The 14983-nt window shown below is 39.6% G+C and overlaps 1 protein-coding gene across 2 annotated transcripts in view; it reads left to right on the forward strand.

Annotated features, from left to right (window-relative positions):
* The window catches only part of SNCAIP (synuclein alpha interacting protein), a 65363-nt gene that overhangs the window by 13977 nt on the left and 36403 nt on the right, over nt 1-14983 (forward strand). For both annotated transcript variants that reach the window (XM_050913697.1, XM_050913698.1), the window contains exon 3: nt 5872-5944. In XM_050913697.1, the coding sequence (XP_050769654.1) occupies nt 5872-5944 (73 nt within the window). The remainder of the gene's footprint in view (nt 1-5871; nt 5945-14983) is intronic.

Here is a 14983-nt window from a genome sequence, read left to right on the forward strand (position 1 = left end):
AGTCCTTCTCTGCAGGGCTGCTCTCAGTTCCCCAGTCTGTATTGATACTGGTGGTTGCCCTGACCTAGGTGCAGTATCTTGGCCTTGTTGAACTTCATGAGGTTTGCATGAGGCCCACTCCTCAAGCCTGTTAAGGTCCCTCTGGATGGCATCCCTTCCCTCAAGTGAATCAACTGCACCACTCAGCTTGGTGTCATGTGAAAACTTTCTGAGGGTGCATTCAATCCCACTGTCTATGTCATTGATGAAGGTATTAAATAGTATTAGTTCCAGTATGCATCCTTGAGGGACACCATTCATTACTGATTTCCACTTGGAGATTGAGCCGTTGACTGTAGCTCGTTGGTCATGGCCAATTCCTTATCCATCTAACCATCCATCCATCAAACCCATATCTCTCCAAATTAGAGGCAAGGATGTTGTGTAGGACTGTGCCAAAGGCGTTACAGAAGTTGAAGTAGATAACATCCGTAGCTCTTGTCACTCCATCATAGAAGGCTACTAGATTAGTCAGGCACGATTTGCCCTTTGTGAAGCCATGTTGACTGTCTCTAATCACCTCTCGGTCATCCATATGTTTCAACATAACTTCCAGGAGGATCTGTTCCACGGTCTTACTGGGCACTGAGGTGAGGCTGACTGGTTGGCAGTTCCCAGGGTCCTCCTTTTTACCCTTGTCAAAAATGGATGTGATATTCACTTTTCTCCAGTCACTGGAGGCTTGACCTGACTGCCATGATTTTTCAAATATGATTGAGAGTGGCTTAGCAACTACATCTACCAATTCCCTCAGGGCTCTGGAATGCAAATACGATGCTCATTTTGCAAAGTAAGATGGTACTATTCCAGATCCACCTGGTATAGTATATTCGAGTGTAGTTTAGACAGCAGAATATGTTTCTGGGACTCTTGTTTACATTAAACAAAAATAATATTCTGTTTGCAATGATGTTAAGCAACCAAGCTGAATATTTTCTTTTATTTCTTCATTAATAACTAGTCACAGAAAGGAAGAAAAAAAAATTACAACCTTTAAGTTGCATTAGATGATAGATACACTATTAAAAGTATGTTTTAAACTTTCTCCTTTTTTCCATTAGTACTCTTGATTTTGCCCATAAATTTATTCTGTCTTGTAACTTGTATGCTATTGTTATGGTTACCTGAAGGTTTCCTAATCCTTTAATTAAAATGCAGAATTTCTATTGCACTGGCAAATTGTGCAGATTGAAGCTATTTTATTTCTTGGTTTAGAGAAATAATAACAAATGACCTAGTCATAACCAGAGCTCCTGGTGCTAGATATTTGTAAACTGTTTGGAGTTGAGTGTATAGATTATTGCTCAGATCATTCAAATAGCTCTGTAAGAATAAAAGCCTGGCTTTGTGGTGCTAGTGCAGGACTGGGCCTAATTTGAAAGTTTGTGAAATGTGAGCGCAGTAAGTGAATTCAAACATAATTAAGCAGCTGTTGAATTATCAAGTATTTTGAAACAGCTTAAAAAACTTCTTCATGTCAATCCTCACCTGGCAGGGCAGATGTAAACTATGTATGGTCAGGAGTATGGCTGATCTCCTGGGCTCCCATTTACTCAGCACGGGGCACCTCCTGAGCCTGCTGTCGCCCTTCCTTGGCCATGGAAAGAGCTGGGTCACCCCTCAGGCTCACACAGGCGTACAGGCGACACACAGCCAGACTCTGCCTACCCAGCGACCAGGACTTCAGGGCTCAGCATGGAGGATCCTACGTAGCTGTGCAGGCACAGTCACTGACTGCAGCGGGTTGATTTATTTCCCATCCAGCTGATGAACTTATTGATAATTCTCTTTTTTTTTTCCTGTCTCCCTTTTCAGAATGAAACAAAATGCAGATGGCCACTAAAATGTTCATAGAAAGTGTTAGATTCAGACAGACACTTTGTACCTTTAACAGTGTTAGTGTCTATATAGGTGTCCTTTAAAGTTAAAGAGAACAATAACATATGAAGTGTCCATATAAGATGCTATAAACAATACATAGCACAAATAACCTAACCAGTACTCCAAAGATGCTGATCACAGCCATTAAGTAAGAAGTTTGTTTTGGGGAGGTGTTATTTCTCACACGCACTGTGCCAGCCTAATCTCTTTCCTCCACTTTTTTGCTCTGGAGCTGCTTAAATTGACACTACGATTGAAAAAAATCTTCCTGCAACCTCAGGCCAAGTATTGTTGCTTTACTTGTTCTCAATGTAGCTTGCTACTCCCAAATAAATGTCTAGGAAAAAGGGTGGTGTTGCACAGTTATAAATGATTAAGCAAATGTAATATAAAGGTATTAATTTCATGGGGTTTTAATATTAATGAAACAGTTTATTTTCCACTATAGCAAATAAACTGAAATGAGACTGTTAAATCACTTACAGTAATAATAAAACCTGGAAACACATTAGCTGTAATGAAGGAAGGCGTCTGTTTTCTCTATCTAAATGAAAACAAGGAGCTGTGCATTTAGGAGCAGGACACAGTCACTGGTGTGTTGATCCAGCGGAGGTGAATTTTTTGAGTTTTGATACTGACTGCAGTTGCAGCAGGACATGGTCCTTAGTGTTTTGAGGGTGTCATGTTTCTGATGACATGGTCTGAGAGTCACACTACGTGTCCAACTTTGCTTTTTCACTCCATTTCAGGAGACATTAAAGGTATTCTCCACAACAGAATGTTAAAAAGTAACTTTCATTTTTTAATTTACATTTTTTTACTATTTTGTATATATATTTCTATGCTACTACTCATGATCCAGTATTTCTTCTTTCTGATGCTTCTCAGACACAAGTGAGTCTGCAAGTGGCAGACAAGTGGCACAGCACAGAACAGCCTTACGAGAGACTGAAGGTTTTTTTTCTCATGTGTTGGGTTTAAAATTAATTGCATTAAAATTTGAGAACCATGTGAAATTTAAAAGGTTAACAATTGCATTAATTCAAATTCTGTAGCACAGTTTTACATAATGAACAAATGTTTTGTATGATAACAGAGGTTCCATTTTCCCCTGAATTAATAGTGTCTGTTGAAGAAAATTGGGAATATCTTGCATTTGCATGGAATACTTGTTACTGCTTCTTGTCTCTTATTTGCTGTTGGTACTGTTCTTCCATCTTACAAAGTTGTTAAGGGGTTTACTGAAATTCACTATTTCAGGTTGGACATAGGCATGTCTTCAATGCAGAAAAAGAACCTAAACCTCAGACAGCAGTCAAAAATGCCATTACAAGCATTATCCTGGGAAGAAGCCCTTAGTTTTGTTACTGAATTTCACCATCAACCACAACATACTTTGATTAAATACCAAAGATCACAGTAAGCATTGACTAACAAAGCAACCTGATGTGCTTAGCTCTCACATTGTCACTTATGCCTTTGGGCATGGCCCTCAACCCTGGTTGACTTGGTTACTCTAATGGTGAAATGTGAGAAATGGTGTTTAGTTTTGTATGTAAAACAACTTAAAATTACTGAATGAAAAGTGGGAAATCGTTAACTTTAAATGCCATTGAATAAGCGTTAAGTCTAAAATTCTGTTCCCAGGAAGAATTGCAATCTCAACCTCTTTTGCTGTCCCTCTGTGATACCACTAGTAACCTTGAAATTTTTGGTTGAAGAAAAACTAACAAACATTACTGATGATCAGAGCTGGAGCTAGAGTATGAGAGAAAGTAGTTCTAGAGGGAAGAGCTGGCAATGGATTGTGCTTATGGCTTCCTGAACCAAAAGCCAGTTCTCCACATCTTGACCACAAAATACAGATGGCAGAAATGTAAATGCGCAGAAGTCTTTTTGAGGACAGAGGTGAGTGGGAGGAAATCTGTTAATGAAATCAAACCAATATGATTAAAATGCGTAATCAAATTTATAACATTTAACAGATTTTTGGTGGTGGGAGATGGTAACTGAATACATTTTAGTGCAGTGTTGAAACAGAAAGAAAATCTGTTCTTCCAGGAAGAACAGGAAAAAAGACAAAAAGAAAAATGGCTTTCTGTTTTTGAGGTTGCCTGACAAAACACATAGCAATGGAATACAAAAGGCCTCATTCTAATTGAATTACAAACTGTGTAATAGTTTAAACTGCACCAGCTGGTCTTATGAAGCTACCATATTCCTTGGAGACATGGTCCTTGGATTCTCTTAAGAATCTTACTAGACCAGTTCAACATTGCCTTCTGAGTCTTTGTGCTGAAATAGCAAGATGTATAGCTTAACAGCTCAATCTTTATTAAACAATAACTAGAGTGAAGGACAGCACATGGTGTTTGTGCATGTGTGTGTTTAACTTGTATTAATTTGTATTTAGTAGCATCTTTCTCCCTGTCTCTGTTCTTCTGCTCTTTGTTGCTTTAGACTGTCGCATCCTGGAGCAGTCACAGCCTTATAGACAACCCCTTGTTTAATGGAGATTGGAGTGACTGGATAGTTCTGTGGAGTGCTGCTACATGTTTTAATTAATAAGTTCAGTGTTGATCCTGGGAATACTTATGAGAGATTCTTGTTGTAGTTGAGGTTTCTCAATACATCCCTGAATCAGGTCAGCAAGGGAAAAAGTAAGGCATGGAAGGTTTTTGAGGCTTAATAAAGTAACTACAATCAATTGAGCAACAGTCTTAAACTTGCACCAGAGAAGTAAATTACTTCTGCAATTGGTCACATGAGGTTGACTTTAGATTATTTTGAAGTAGATTGCCAGCTATGCATTAGAAGCACATCAAACTTTGAATGATGAACTGTCAGCAAAAACCAGGACAATGTATGACCATTTCTTTTTTGTGTGGAAAGCTCGTGGTTTTATATGTAGTTGTTTTGCTTCATTGGTCAATAGCACACCAGCTAAAATTATTGGTTTCTTTGAAAACATATGGTGTTTATATATTCTTTAAAAATTTTCAGTTGTGCTATTCCTAAATGCTTTTTTCTGTTTTAGTTTCCAAAATACTGTTTTTAATAGGTTTTTTTTATATTAGCAAAGCCATTGATCTTTCACAGACATAATGATTTTCATTTGTTTGAGTGAAGATTCCTGTAACATTTAAGCATTTGATTAAGGAAGGCTTGCTATTAAGTGACTTAATTTCTGTATGTCAGAATGTGTAGTTTTATAACACTGGATCATGTGTCTTACCAAGGGTATTCCACAAGTTTATAAGAAAAAGATTTCTGTTTAGTAAGATACATGTCATCCCTGTTTTTTTCCTTTTTAATGCTGAATTCAGAGAATAGCATACTGATTAATATCAGACGTATCCTGTCAAATCAAAGTAATGCAAGTTTGCTTTAATAAAACCTAGGTTAGAGAAATGAGCCTGTCATCTGATATGTGTATGTAGATGCATCCCTCTGTGAAATCAGATCTGTACAGTGCAAATATCCTGCATTACTTTTACATATTTGTTTGTGAAAGCTTGAATTCTAATTTTTAAGCATGAAGTATCTTGCAGTATAATCACGATAATAAATGCCCAGGTGGGCAAAGAGAGACCCTTGACGTTTACTGTGAAGCCTAGATCTGTTCTCATCTTTGATGTATCTTGCATCCCATGGAAAGGATGGATGTATAAAATATGTTTGTGACTTGAATAATGGTGATCTGCAGGAAGGAGAAATCTGAGGTGGGGAGACACTTTGCTGTAGCTTTGAAAGTCTGTTTGATATCCCTCAAGGTGGGACACAAAAGCAGATGCCATCTGCTTTTCTCATGCAACCTGAGAAGACCATCAGACTGCCAGAAGTACCCTTGGGTTGGTAGATTTAGGCTGTGCCCATGACATCAGGACCTCTTGAAAGTCTTTTTATCTTTTTAAATTAATTGCTTCATATACATTTTTTCCTTTTTTACAGTATTCTGTAACTTCTCTCAAGACCATCCCAGAATTATGTAGAAGGTGTGATTCACAAAATGAAGACAGATCAGGTACGATGCCCACTTCTGTCCACTCATCATTTTCTAGGCTGCTTTTTATCGTGTACAACTTGGCAACAATAGCTTCTTGGCAGTGTTCTGTTGTTTTGTTTTCTCTCATTTTTGTACAGCTTTCTGGAAACATGGCTTTTTTTTTTCAACAGATGTTAGTTCATTAGAAGGGAAAAAAGTTCCAAAAAAGGATTTGGCTGTATACAGATAAATGTACGGCTTCATCTCAGCAGCTCCAAACCACATTATATGCAACAATTTACTTGAAAACCCGAGAAACCATTGGTGACAAGACGTAATAATGTAGGCGCCAATGAAAAAATGTTGGATACATTTACTACCCATATGGCCACGACCAGTTTGAGGGATGATGTTTTGCCAGAGTCTGAAACTGTATCAAGGATGCTACATGATAGAATCTACTCTGAGGCATACTGTAATAGTTAAGATTAAAGCTGTGTTTTTTAGTTTAATAGTGTAAACTAAATGAAGAATCATGGCATATAGATGAGAACCAGCTGGAGACCTTCTCCCTACCCCCCTGACAAAAAGTGCGTTCAGTGTTGTTTTTCACTCTGTAAATCAGATTAATCCGCTTTTGTTTTTCTCTTCCTGATGGAGGAGAAATTAATTGGTGAGAGGAGCATTTTTGTTGAGCTATGAAAAGTTTATTGTGCTTTCTGATGTTTTAATTGAACTTTCGTTAATGTTATTTCGTCAAATGCTTTTAGAACAGAAATGGGAGACCTGCAATTTGTGGGATGATGGAAGGCTTTAAGAACTGTGCTGTACTTTGGCAACTCGTATTTCTATATTTCCTTTCAGAGAGTTGTAAATTTCCGAGGTGCGTAACTAAGTCGAAACTTTCTGAGAGCTGCGTCTTCTACCAGAGTCATTAAAAGCCAGGTCATCATGGCCATATGCCACTGCCCTTGGCAATAAAGGGAAGCAAAGCTGTCCTTACCATACCGGCTTGCCATGTTACTGCCCGCACAGGGCACAGCGGTGATTGCGCATGCGGTATTACCTGCTGCAAGCAGAAGCAGGGTAGAAGTGGAAAGGGAGAGGACCCCTGATTCACCCCCTTCAACTTGCCCTATCTCATTCTACACCAATCTTCCCTCTGTCCTCCCCCATCCTCCACCATCCTCCCCTCCATATTCCCCCCATCCTCCCCATCCTCCCCCATTACACCCTTCCATCCTTGCCCTGCCTCACCCCCATCCCTTTTCTTCTCTCTTCTTCCTACCTTCTTACGCCTTCTTCCCCTTTCCTCATCCCTTTCTTCCTCCCTTCTTCCCCTTTTGTCCCTTCTCCTTCCCCCTTCTTCCTCTCTCCTTCCCTCCTTCTTACCCATTCTTACCCTCATTCTCCCCACTCTCCCCATTCTCCCATTCTCACCTCATTTCTCCCCACCATTCTTCCCCCCATTCTTCCCTCATTTCACCTCCTTCCTTCCCTCCTCATTCCGTTTCTCCCCCACTTCTTCCCCCTTCTACTCCTCATTCTTCTGTGCCATTCTCCTTACCATTCATCCCCTCGTTCCTCCCCACATTCCTCCCACCATTCTTCCCCCCATTCCTCCTCCCGTTCTTCTTTCCCTGTTCTCCCCACCATTCACTCTGCCATTCTCCCAACTGTTTTCCCATCTGTTCTCCCTACCATTCCTCCCCATCATTCTTCATCCCCATTCTCCCCAATGTTCACCCCACCGTTCTTTCCCCCCATTTCCCCAGAGCTTACCTCTTCTTCCCCCACATTCTTCCCTCCCCACTCTTTCCCACCATTCTTCCCCATGTCTTTCCTGTTTTTCCCGTCTTCCCTCCAGTCTTCCCCCCAAGTCTTTCCCAAATATTCTTCCCACCATTCTTCTAGACCCTTCTTCCTCCCATTCTTCTCACCATTCTCCTCCTCACAATTTACTGCCCCCATTGTTGCCCCCTTCACTCCCCACCCAGTACCCCCTTCATCTCTTCCACGTCGCCCTCCCCCCCATTTTCTCCCTACTGCCATTTCCTCCTCTTTCTCTGCCTGTCAGTATTAGCAGCTGATGATGTGGTGGCAGGGCATTATGTCATCTTGTCATAAGAAGAGTTAAAGCCACTCATTCAGTCAAGCTGCTCCAAGAGCAAAGTGAACCAGAGAAGAAGAGCAAGAATAGCCCCTAAGACATATTGTACTGGGTGGTTTGTTCATGAGGACTGCTCAGCCACAGTGGCAGTATCTGTTTTCAGGAAGAAGAGTATATTCTTTCAAAAATTCAGATAGTAGTCTTAAAGTAAAATGCAGTTGAATAGCAAGGATGAAGCACTGGTTATGAGCTCCTCCGTAAGATTGTGGGATATTGACAACTTATTGTGTAGCTCTGTTGTTTCATGGTCGCCTCTGCCGTCAGACATTTTTTGATGATGATTTTAATTACATCTGCACTCATCTATTGCCTTCAAAAGGGGTTGACAGAAGCAAGTACAGGCACTGCTGGAAGACAGTAGTAGCACCGGGGAGTCTGCCAGTGCAAGTTAATTCACAGCTTTGTTTAAAAGTCTTGAGTCAAAAAAGAGGTCTTTAGCACTGATAATAGTATTGGCAAACTGGAGACAGTACTAAAATCTATTTTTTCTCTCTACTTATCACTTACCAGATTTGGTGAATTGGAAATAGTACTAAAATCTGCTTTATTTTTACTCTACTTAATCACTGAGTAAACATACAGCGCTGAACAGGAAGGTATCACTTTACATCTCTGTACAGACTTCAATATCTGAAGTATCTTGAAATATCAGCAGAGCTGCATCAGTCAACATTGTGTAAGGCCCCATCTGTTGATTTTTCCTAGTTGCTTTTGATGCAGTCTCTTGCCTTCCTCATATTGTAGACCACTAAAAAATGTTCCCCAAATTATTGTTGCTATGTGCTATTTTTGATGAAGATAGATTATATCGTAAGTCTTTAGTATGCATGACATTCATGCTATTTTATATCTGTATTCCATTGGCAATTTAAGTAGTTACACATAGAAAAACTCAGAGGTTTTACAAAGAGTTGATCCAGCTTTCTACCTCATACTGACTCCTGGTTAGTTAGAGGTTGCATTTCTTCTTTAAAACAGAGAAGAATGTGGAAGTAGAAATATCCAAGAATTATTTTTTTTAAAGAACTAAACATTAAGCATAAGTTAGCCGTATAATTAGATATGTCAGGACCCTAATAATCTAAAAAATAATTCTCTGTCAGCTTTGCCTCAGAAAAATGTTTAGTTCACTAAGACAGTTACGACAAAATTATAGAGAAAATAAGATTCAACTTTATACTTAAAAATATATATAAATATGCAGACAACCATTTCACCAACAAGATTGTTAGAACAGATTTAAACCAGACAGTTCCTCTTTGTGGAATTATGTTTTTTAATTATATGGCTGATATTATGGAAGTCTTACTATTCATTGTTCACAGATAATTTTAGTAAATAGCCCTGTAAATCCCAGTTTCTTTCTCCATTTCATGTAAACATCGAATAATATGTTAGTAACATATGAAAGTGTTTGGTTACATTGTTTTCAAATTACTTTAAGCACTTTTAATCCTAGGCAAACATACCAGTGCTTACCAGTCAGTGTGCTTTCTCAAGCATTTCACATAGACCTTTCAACAGATTTTTTGGTTTTTTTTAACTATTTCTGCCTGCCTGTAACTTTTGCTCAAATTACTTGTTCTCTTGGACAAGGAGAGATTAGAAAGTCTGAGAAAGGATTTCTCTACGTATAGTTTTTCCTCCCTGAATTGCCACTGTCACCTCCCTTTATTGGACAGCAGTGACTAGTGATCTGTACCGGTGGGAAGGTCCTGTGGTTCTTCCCTCACCCTTTTGCAAGATGTGCATGAAAGTCATGCAGTCAGTACAGTCTCAGTCCCGACTCCTCTGTGTCCTTCCTTGGATTTAGGGAATTCTGACTCAGGAAAATTCCAAGGGATCCTTGGAGCAAAAGTATGTGTGTCAGTACCCAGATTACAAGGTAAAAGATATATGAGATTGGAGAAGAGGTGTAGGGCAAATCCTGGTTTATCCACAGTAAAGCGTGATTAAGGGTAGTCGTTTTCTCTACCATCATGCTTCAAGAGAATGACCTTTGTAGCTAGCATAATAACCACTAAGATGGGCACTGTTCTTCTTCAAAGATAGAAAATTAAAGAGTGTAGTTTAAAAATGGATCTAGCTAACTCATTTTTCTGAAATGAAGTGTTAGCCAGCCTGCCCATTGATTTCTGGCATTGTCTAATGTAAAATGATGAATTGAAACAGAAATCAGTGCTATATGCTTTCGTTATTAAGCATGAAATTGGTTGCTTTCTTTCTGGGCAGATTTTCTAAGGCCACTTGAGCAAACGGTTCAAGACATCTATGTTCAACAAGCTTCACTGAGCCGTATCGTTGTTGAAGTATATTCTGTCAGCTGTGATGATTTTGGTTGTCATTAAATGTATGTCTCAAATGAGGACAATATCCTACTCTGGATCTTTATTCACGGGTTCATAAAAGCAAGTTCATCTTTAATCTCCAGCAATTATCCGTCTGCACTGCTTCATTCATTGCCAAAGTAACTGTCATTCACAAAATTATTCAGAAGATTAGTTTCCTATTTGAGAAAAAGAAATAAATCGGTGAATACAAAATTGCACACAATTTCTGTCTCAAGCTCTTGGTAGTTTTTTAGCTATAAGAGAAATTAAAGTAAAATTTGATTTGGAGGCAGTGTTATATGGCATTAATTTCACAGAGTCTGTTGTGCTCCAAATACCTCCCACGTAAATATGTCTGAAACAATACAATATTGATTGAATAATTCCTTGGTAGAATACTGAAGAATTTTCTCAGAAAGAACAATAATTAGTATGCAGTGGCACTTGTGATAGTTGTGTATAAGCTCTTTTCCTACCTCATTTTCACATCCTCCCTCTTCCTGTTTTACACATTTTGTGCCAGAATGACCTCTTCTGATTTTTCAGTAGAACTTCACTTGCTGCCTCCCTTTTACATCCTTAGATCAGTCTGGACAAGAGTAAACCAAATTTATTAATTTTGAAATTTTCTTTGCCTCTTCTATATTCTCTGCTTTAGAAAGACAGCTTTTGTAGTGTTCTTCCTCAAGCCAAGATAAGAAAAATTATTCATTCACTGAGGTTCGTATTAATGTTTGAATTACCTGGAAAAGATGCATTGTTATTTAAAAGGATGAGTTATTATTTACCCTGTTTACCCTTTCTTTCTTCTTTCAAGTGGCTTCAAATTCCACTTAAATGGGAACAAACCCTCTCTGTTCTTATCTGTGCAGGGTTGTTCTTTAATTCAGGTTCTCATGCTATAGAGCTTATGTTAAAGAACCCTAAAATGTACTCCTGGAAGTTATTAATATATTAAAACTGTAAAACAGTGCCACCTTCAGTTAAAATTGTTAAATATGATTTCAGTGATATTAATAAAACAGTAAATAGATATTCAGAACTGGTTCTGATTATCCATCGATATGTAAGGGACATCTCTTCCTCCATCTTTTGGAGCCCCAATATTGCTGCCAGTGTTGTAGATAAATTGATGTTAACAACAATGAGGAATTTTCTAAAAGTTTCCCTAGTGTAGACAACACCTCAGTTTCCGTATGCAAAGCCAGAATCACAGTGCTCTAAATGAACCTGGAATGAGTACAAGTCTTAATTGATTCAAGAGTCTCTGCTGAAGTCATATCACAAGGAAGAAGCTCAGGCATTTCTTTCAGAGGACAGTAAAACTCCAAATGTGAAACTTTGTATATAATTACTGCAGGCTCCCAAATGATTATATAATACATGAGCAATACGGTGAAATACTGCATTTAAAAAAATACGGAATAGGTATGGGCAGTTGTCAATGCTAATCCCAGGCTTCCTTAATGATCATGATGGAAAGTGAAGTAAACTCCACAGTAAGTGAATTTTTACAGCAAGGAGGAGGATTTTCAGATAAAGGAGAGTCATTTGAATGTGTTCATCCTTTGGTAGCAATGGAGTCAACCTAACAGTTTGTTTGCATTTGTAGAATCGTAGAATCCTAGAATGGTTTGGATTGGAAGGGACCTTCAAAGATCATCTAATTCAACCCCCCTTTCATGGGCAGGGACATCTTTCACTAGATCGGGATGCTCCTGCATCCAGCTTGACCTTTGAATACTTCCAAGCATGGGGCATCCACAACTTCTCTGGGCAACCTGTTCCGGTGTCTCACCACCCTCATCGTAAGGGTGCAAGACCTTGTACTTGGCCTTATTGAACTTCATGAGGTTCACATGGGCCCAGTCCTCAAGCCTGGTCAGGGTCCCTCTGGATAGCATCCCTTCCTCAAGCGAACCAACTGCACCACTCAACTTGATGTCACGTGAAAACTTTCTGATGGTGCACTCAATCCCACTGTCTATGTCATTGATGTAGATATTAAATAGTATTGGTTCCAGTAGGCATCCTTGAGGGACACCGCTCATTACTAATCTCCATTTGGACATTGAGCTGTTGACTGCAGCTCTTTGGACATGGCCATCCAGCCAGTTCCTTTTACATCAAATAGTCCATCCATCAAACCTATCTCTCCAAACTAGGGGCCACAATGTTATGGGGGACTGTATCAAAGGCCTTACAGAAGTCAAGATAGATGACATCAGTAGCTCTTCCCTTGTCCACTGATGCAGTCACTCCATCGTAGAAGCTCACTAAGATTAGTCAGGCATGATTTACCCTTGGTAAAGCCTTGTTGGCTGTCTCTGCTCACCTCTCTGTCATCCATATGCCTTTTCATAGCTTCCAGGAGGATCTGTTCCACAATCTTCCCAGGAACAGAGGTGAGGCTGACTGGTCAGTAGTTCCCAAGGTCCTCTTCTTTACCTTTTTTAGAGGGTAAATAATTGAAGCCTAAATGGTAAAGAATCTTCTTGTTGTGTTGTCAGCAAGGGTAGAGAGTACCTCCCAGTATTGTGTACTGGGAGTTTCCAAGTACATGCTGACAAGGTCTTGAGGTAAAAGCCCCCAAACAGTATCTTCTCTTGTCTCTTTGTCAGTTTTGCACTGTTTCCAGTATTGCTACTACCTGCAGGCAGGCAGCATTCTTTCAGGGTGGTTTCGTCCTCATCATAACATAACTTAAGTCAGAAGGCACCTCTGAAGGCCATCTTGTCCACCCCTCTGTGCTCAGAGCAGTTCCAGTTACACTGGATTGCTCAAGGACCTATTCACCAAATGAATGCTGCAATAAAGAACATTGCAACCAAGTTACTTTGGGGAAGTGTTATTAGGGATACAACGATAATGCCCTCACTTCTTTGTCAGCAAGAAATAACTGTGATTCAGCCTCAGAGGTTCATAAACCACTGAAAGATCTATTAGGCATGATAAAATCAGCAGCTAGTCTTACCGTAGTCCAGGACTCTCAGCTCCAGGGCCCAAGCAGCATATTGTTCTCCGTTATTCACAGTTTTACTGTGGTTTGTGACTGCAAAGGTATGGAGTTCATAGAAAACAAAGGTTGAAATACAGAGAATTTAGAGTTAGCACAGTGTGGATGCAGGTCAGGTCTTTAGGCGGAAGCATTAATGGCACTGATGACTGATAACTGTTTGGATGAAGGGAAGACATCCAGTTTTTCTCCTGGACAGTGGTTCAGTCCAGTTGACTATAAGATATTGGTCTCCATCCTGAGAAGGAACAGAGATAGCAAGCCAAAAAGGCTCAAGGATTTCCTTGAGGGATGTAGCATAGTAATGGGGATCACTGGTTGCCACCTACAGCAAAATAGGAGTGAATTGATACTCTTTCTCATTCCTGTTAAACCGGTGTGTAGGTGTCACGTGACCTAGTAGAGCAACATGGACTCAGTTGCCAACTGATCTGCAAATGACTCAGCTCTTTACATCCATTTTCCTGCTTGCCTGCACCACTGCCTGTTGTATGTCCCAGCTGTTCAACAGCAGCATTCATGACTAGAGAACATTGGTCAAAGCGTAAACCTAAATGAGTCTGTGGTGATGGCGACAGAAACACACTGTTAGGAGTTTGACCATTTCCTCAGTCAGTCGGTGCTCTTTGAATGTGAGTCATTCTGGGTTCATGAAGATCTGGCATAACAACATCTACAGATACCACTCTGCAGTATGTTCAGTTCGTTTTGTAATGGTACTGATGTGTGATACACAGCCTTTTGCCACCTCCCATTTGTGTCGCCAGTGCTGTAAACTTCATGAAGCCATCATGATTTAAAGAATATTACTGTACCCATATGCCAGGAAGACAGGCTCTTGCACACACACCAGCAATGAATTTCAGTAGTAGTTTCCTTACAGAGCTGAAGTAAAAGCTGAGTTCTTTGTTATTTTCATAATACTTAGGACAATTTAAAGGTATTCTGACGTTTGGCATTAGATTGTAAGTATCACAGAAACTGCCTGTCACAAGGGTAAAGTTTCATCTGTGCATGAGGTAGTCTTGATGGTTGGACAAAACTCATATAATTACCCTATAATTCTGCAGGTGCTCGTATACCAGATAAAATTCCCCCTCTCACCTCCCCATGCCCTAGATAGAGAGATGATGTTGAAAAATGCTCTGAAGTCAACAGATGCTTCCAATGGGAAACATGTTATAAGGATCTTTTTTAGAAAGTTCAAGGTAAATTTTGATTCCTAAAATAAAATCTGATGAAGTGATTAAATTGCAAGAGAAGTTGCTTCCTAATTGTCCCCTTTTCTGATTATTGGCCCCCAGTAGTTCTACGACATCTATAAATAAATAAATAAGTGAAACTATAAGTAAGCCTACAGGCCTCTTTATTCACCTTTTGCATTTTCTCTTCCTCAAGAAGAGCGTAGAGCACAATATATGGTGAAGAACTACTTTGGCAAATTTGACCCTTGCAGGTTTTCAGCAGATACTATTTTCTTTAGTGCCAAGGAAATGCTTTGGCACCTGAGGTCTGTCAGGCAGCACAACAATTCTTTACTGATGTGAATGAAGTCTCCCCAG

Source organism: Gymnogyps californianus, chromosome Z (genome assembly GCF_018139145.2).
Source record: "Gymnogyps californianus isolate 813 chromosome Z, ASM1813914v2, whole genome shotgun sequence".
Taxonomy (NCBI): Eukaryota; Metazoa; Chordata; class Aves; order Accipitriformes; family Cathartidae; genus Gymnogyps; species Gymnogyps californianus.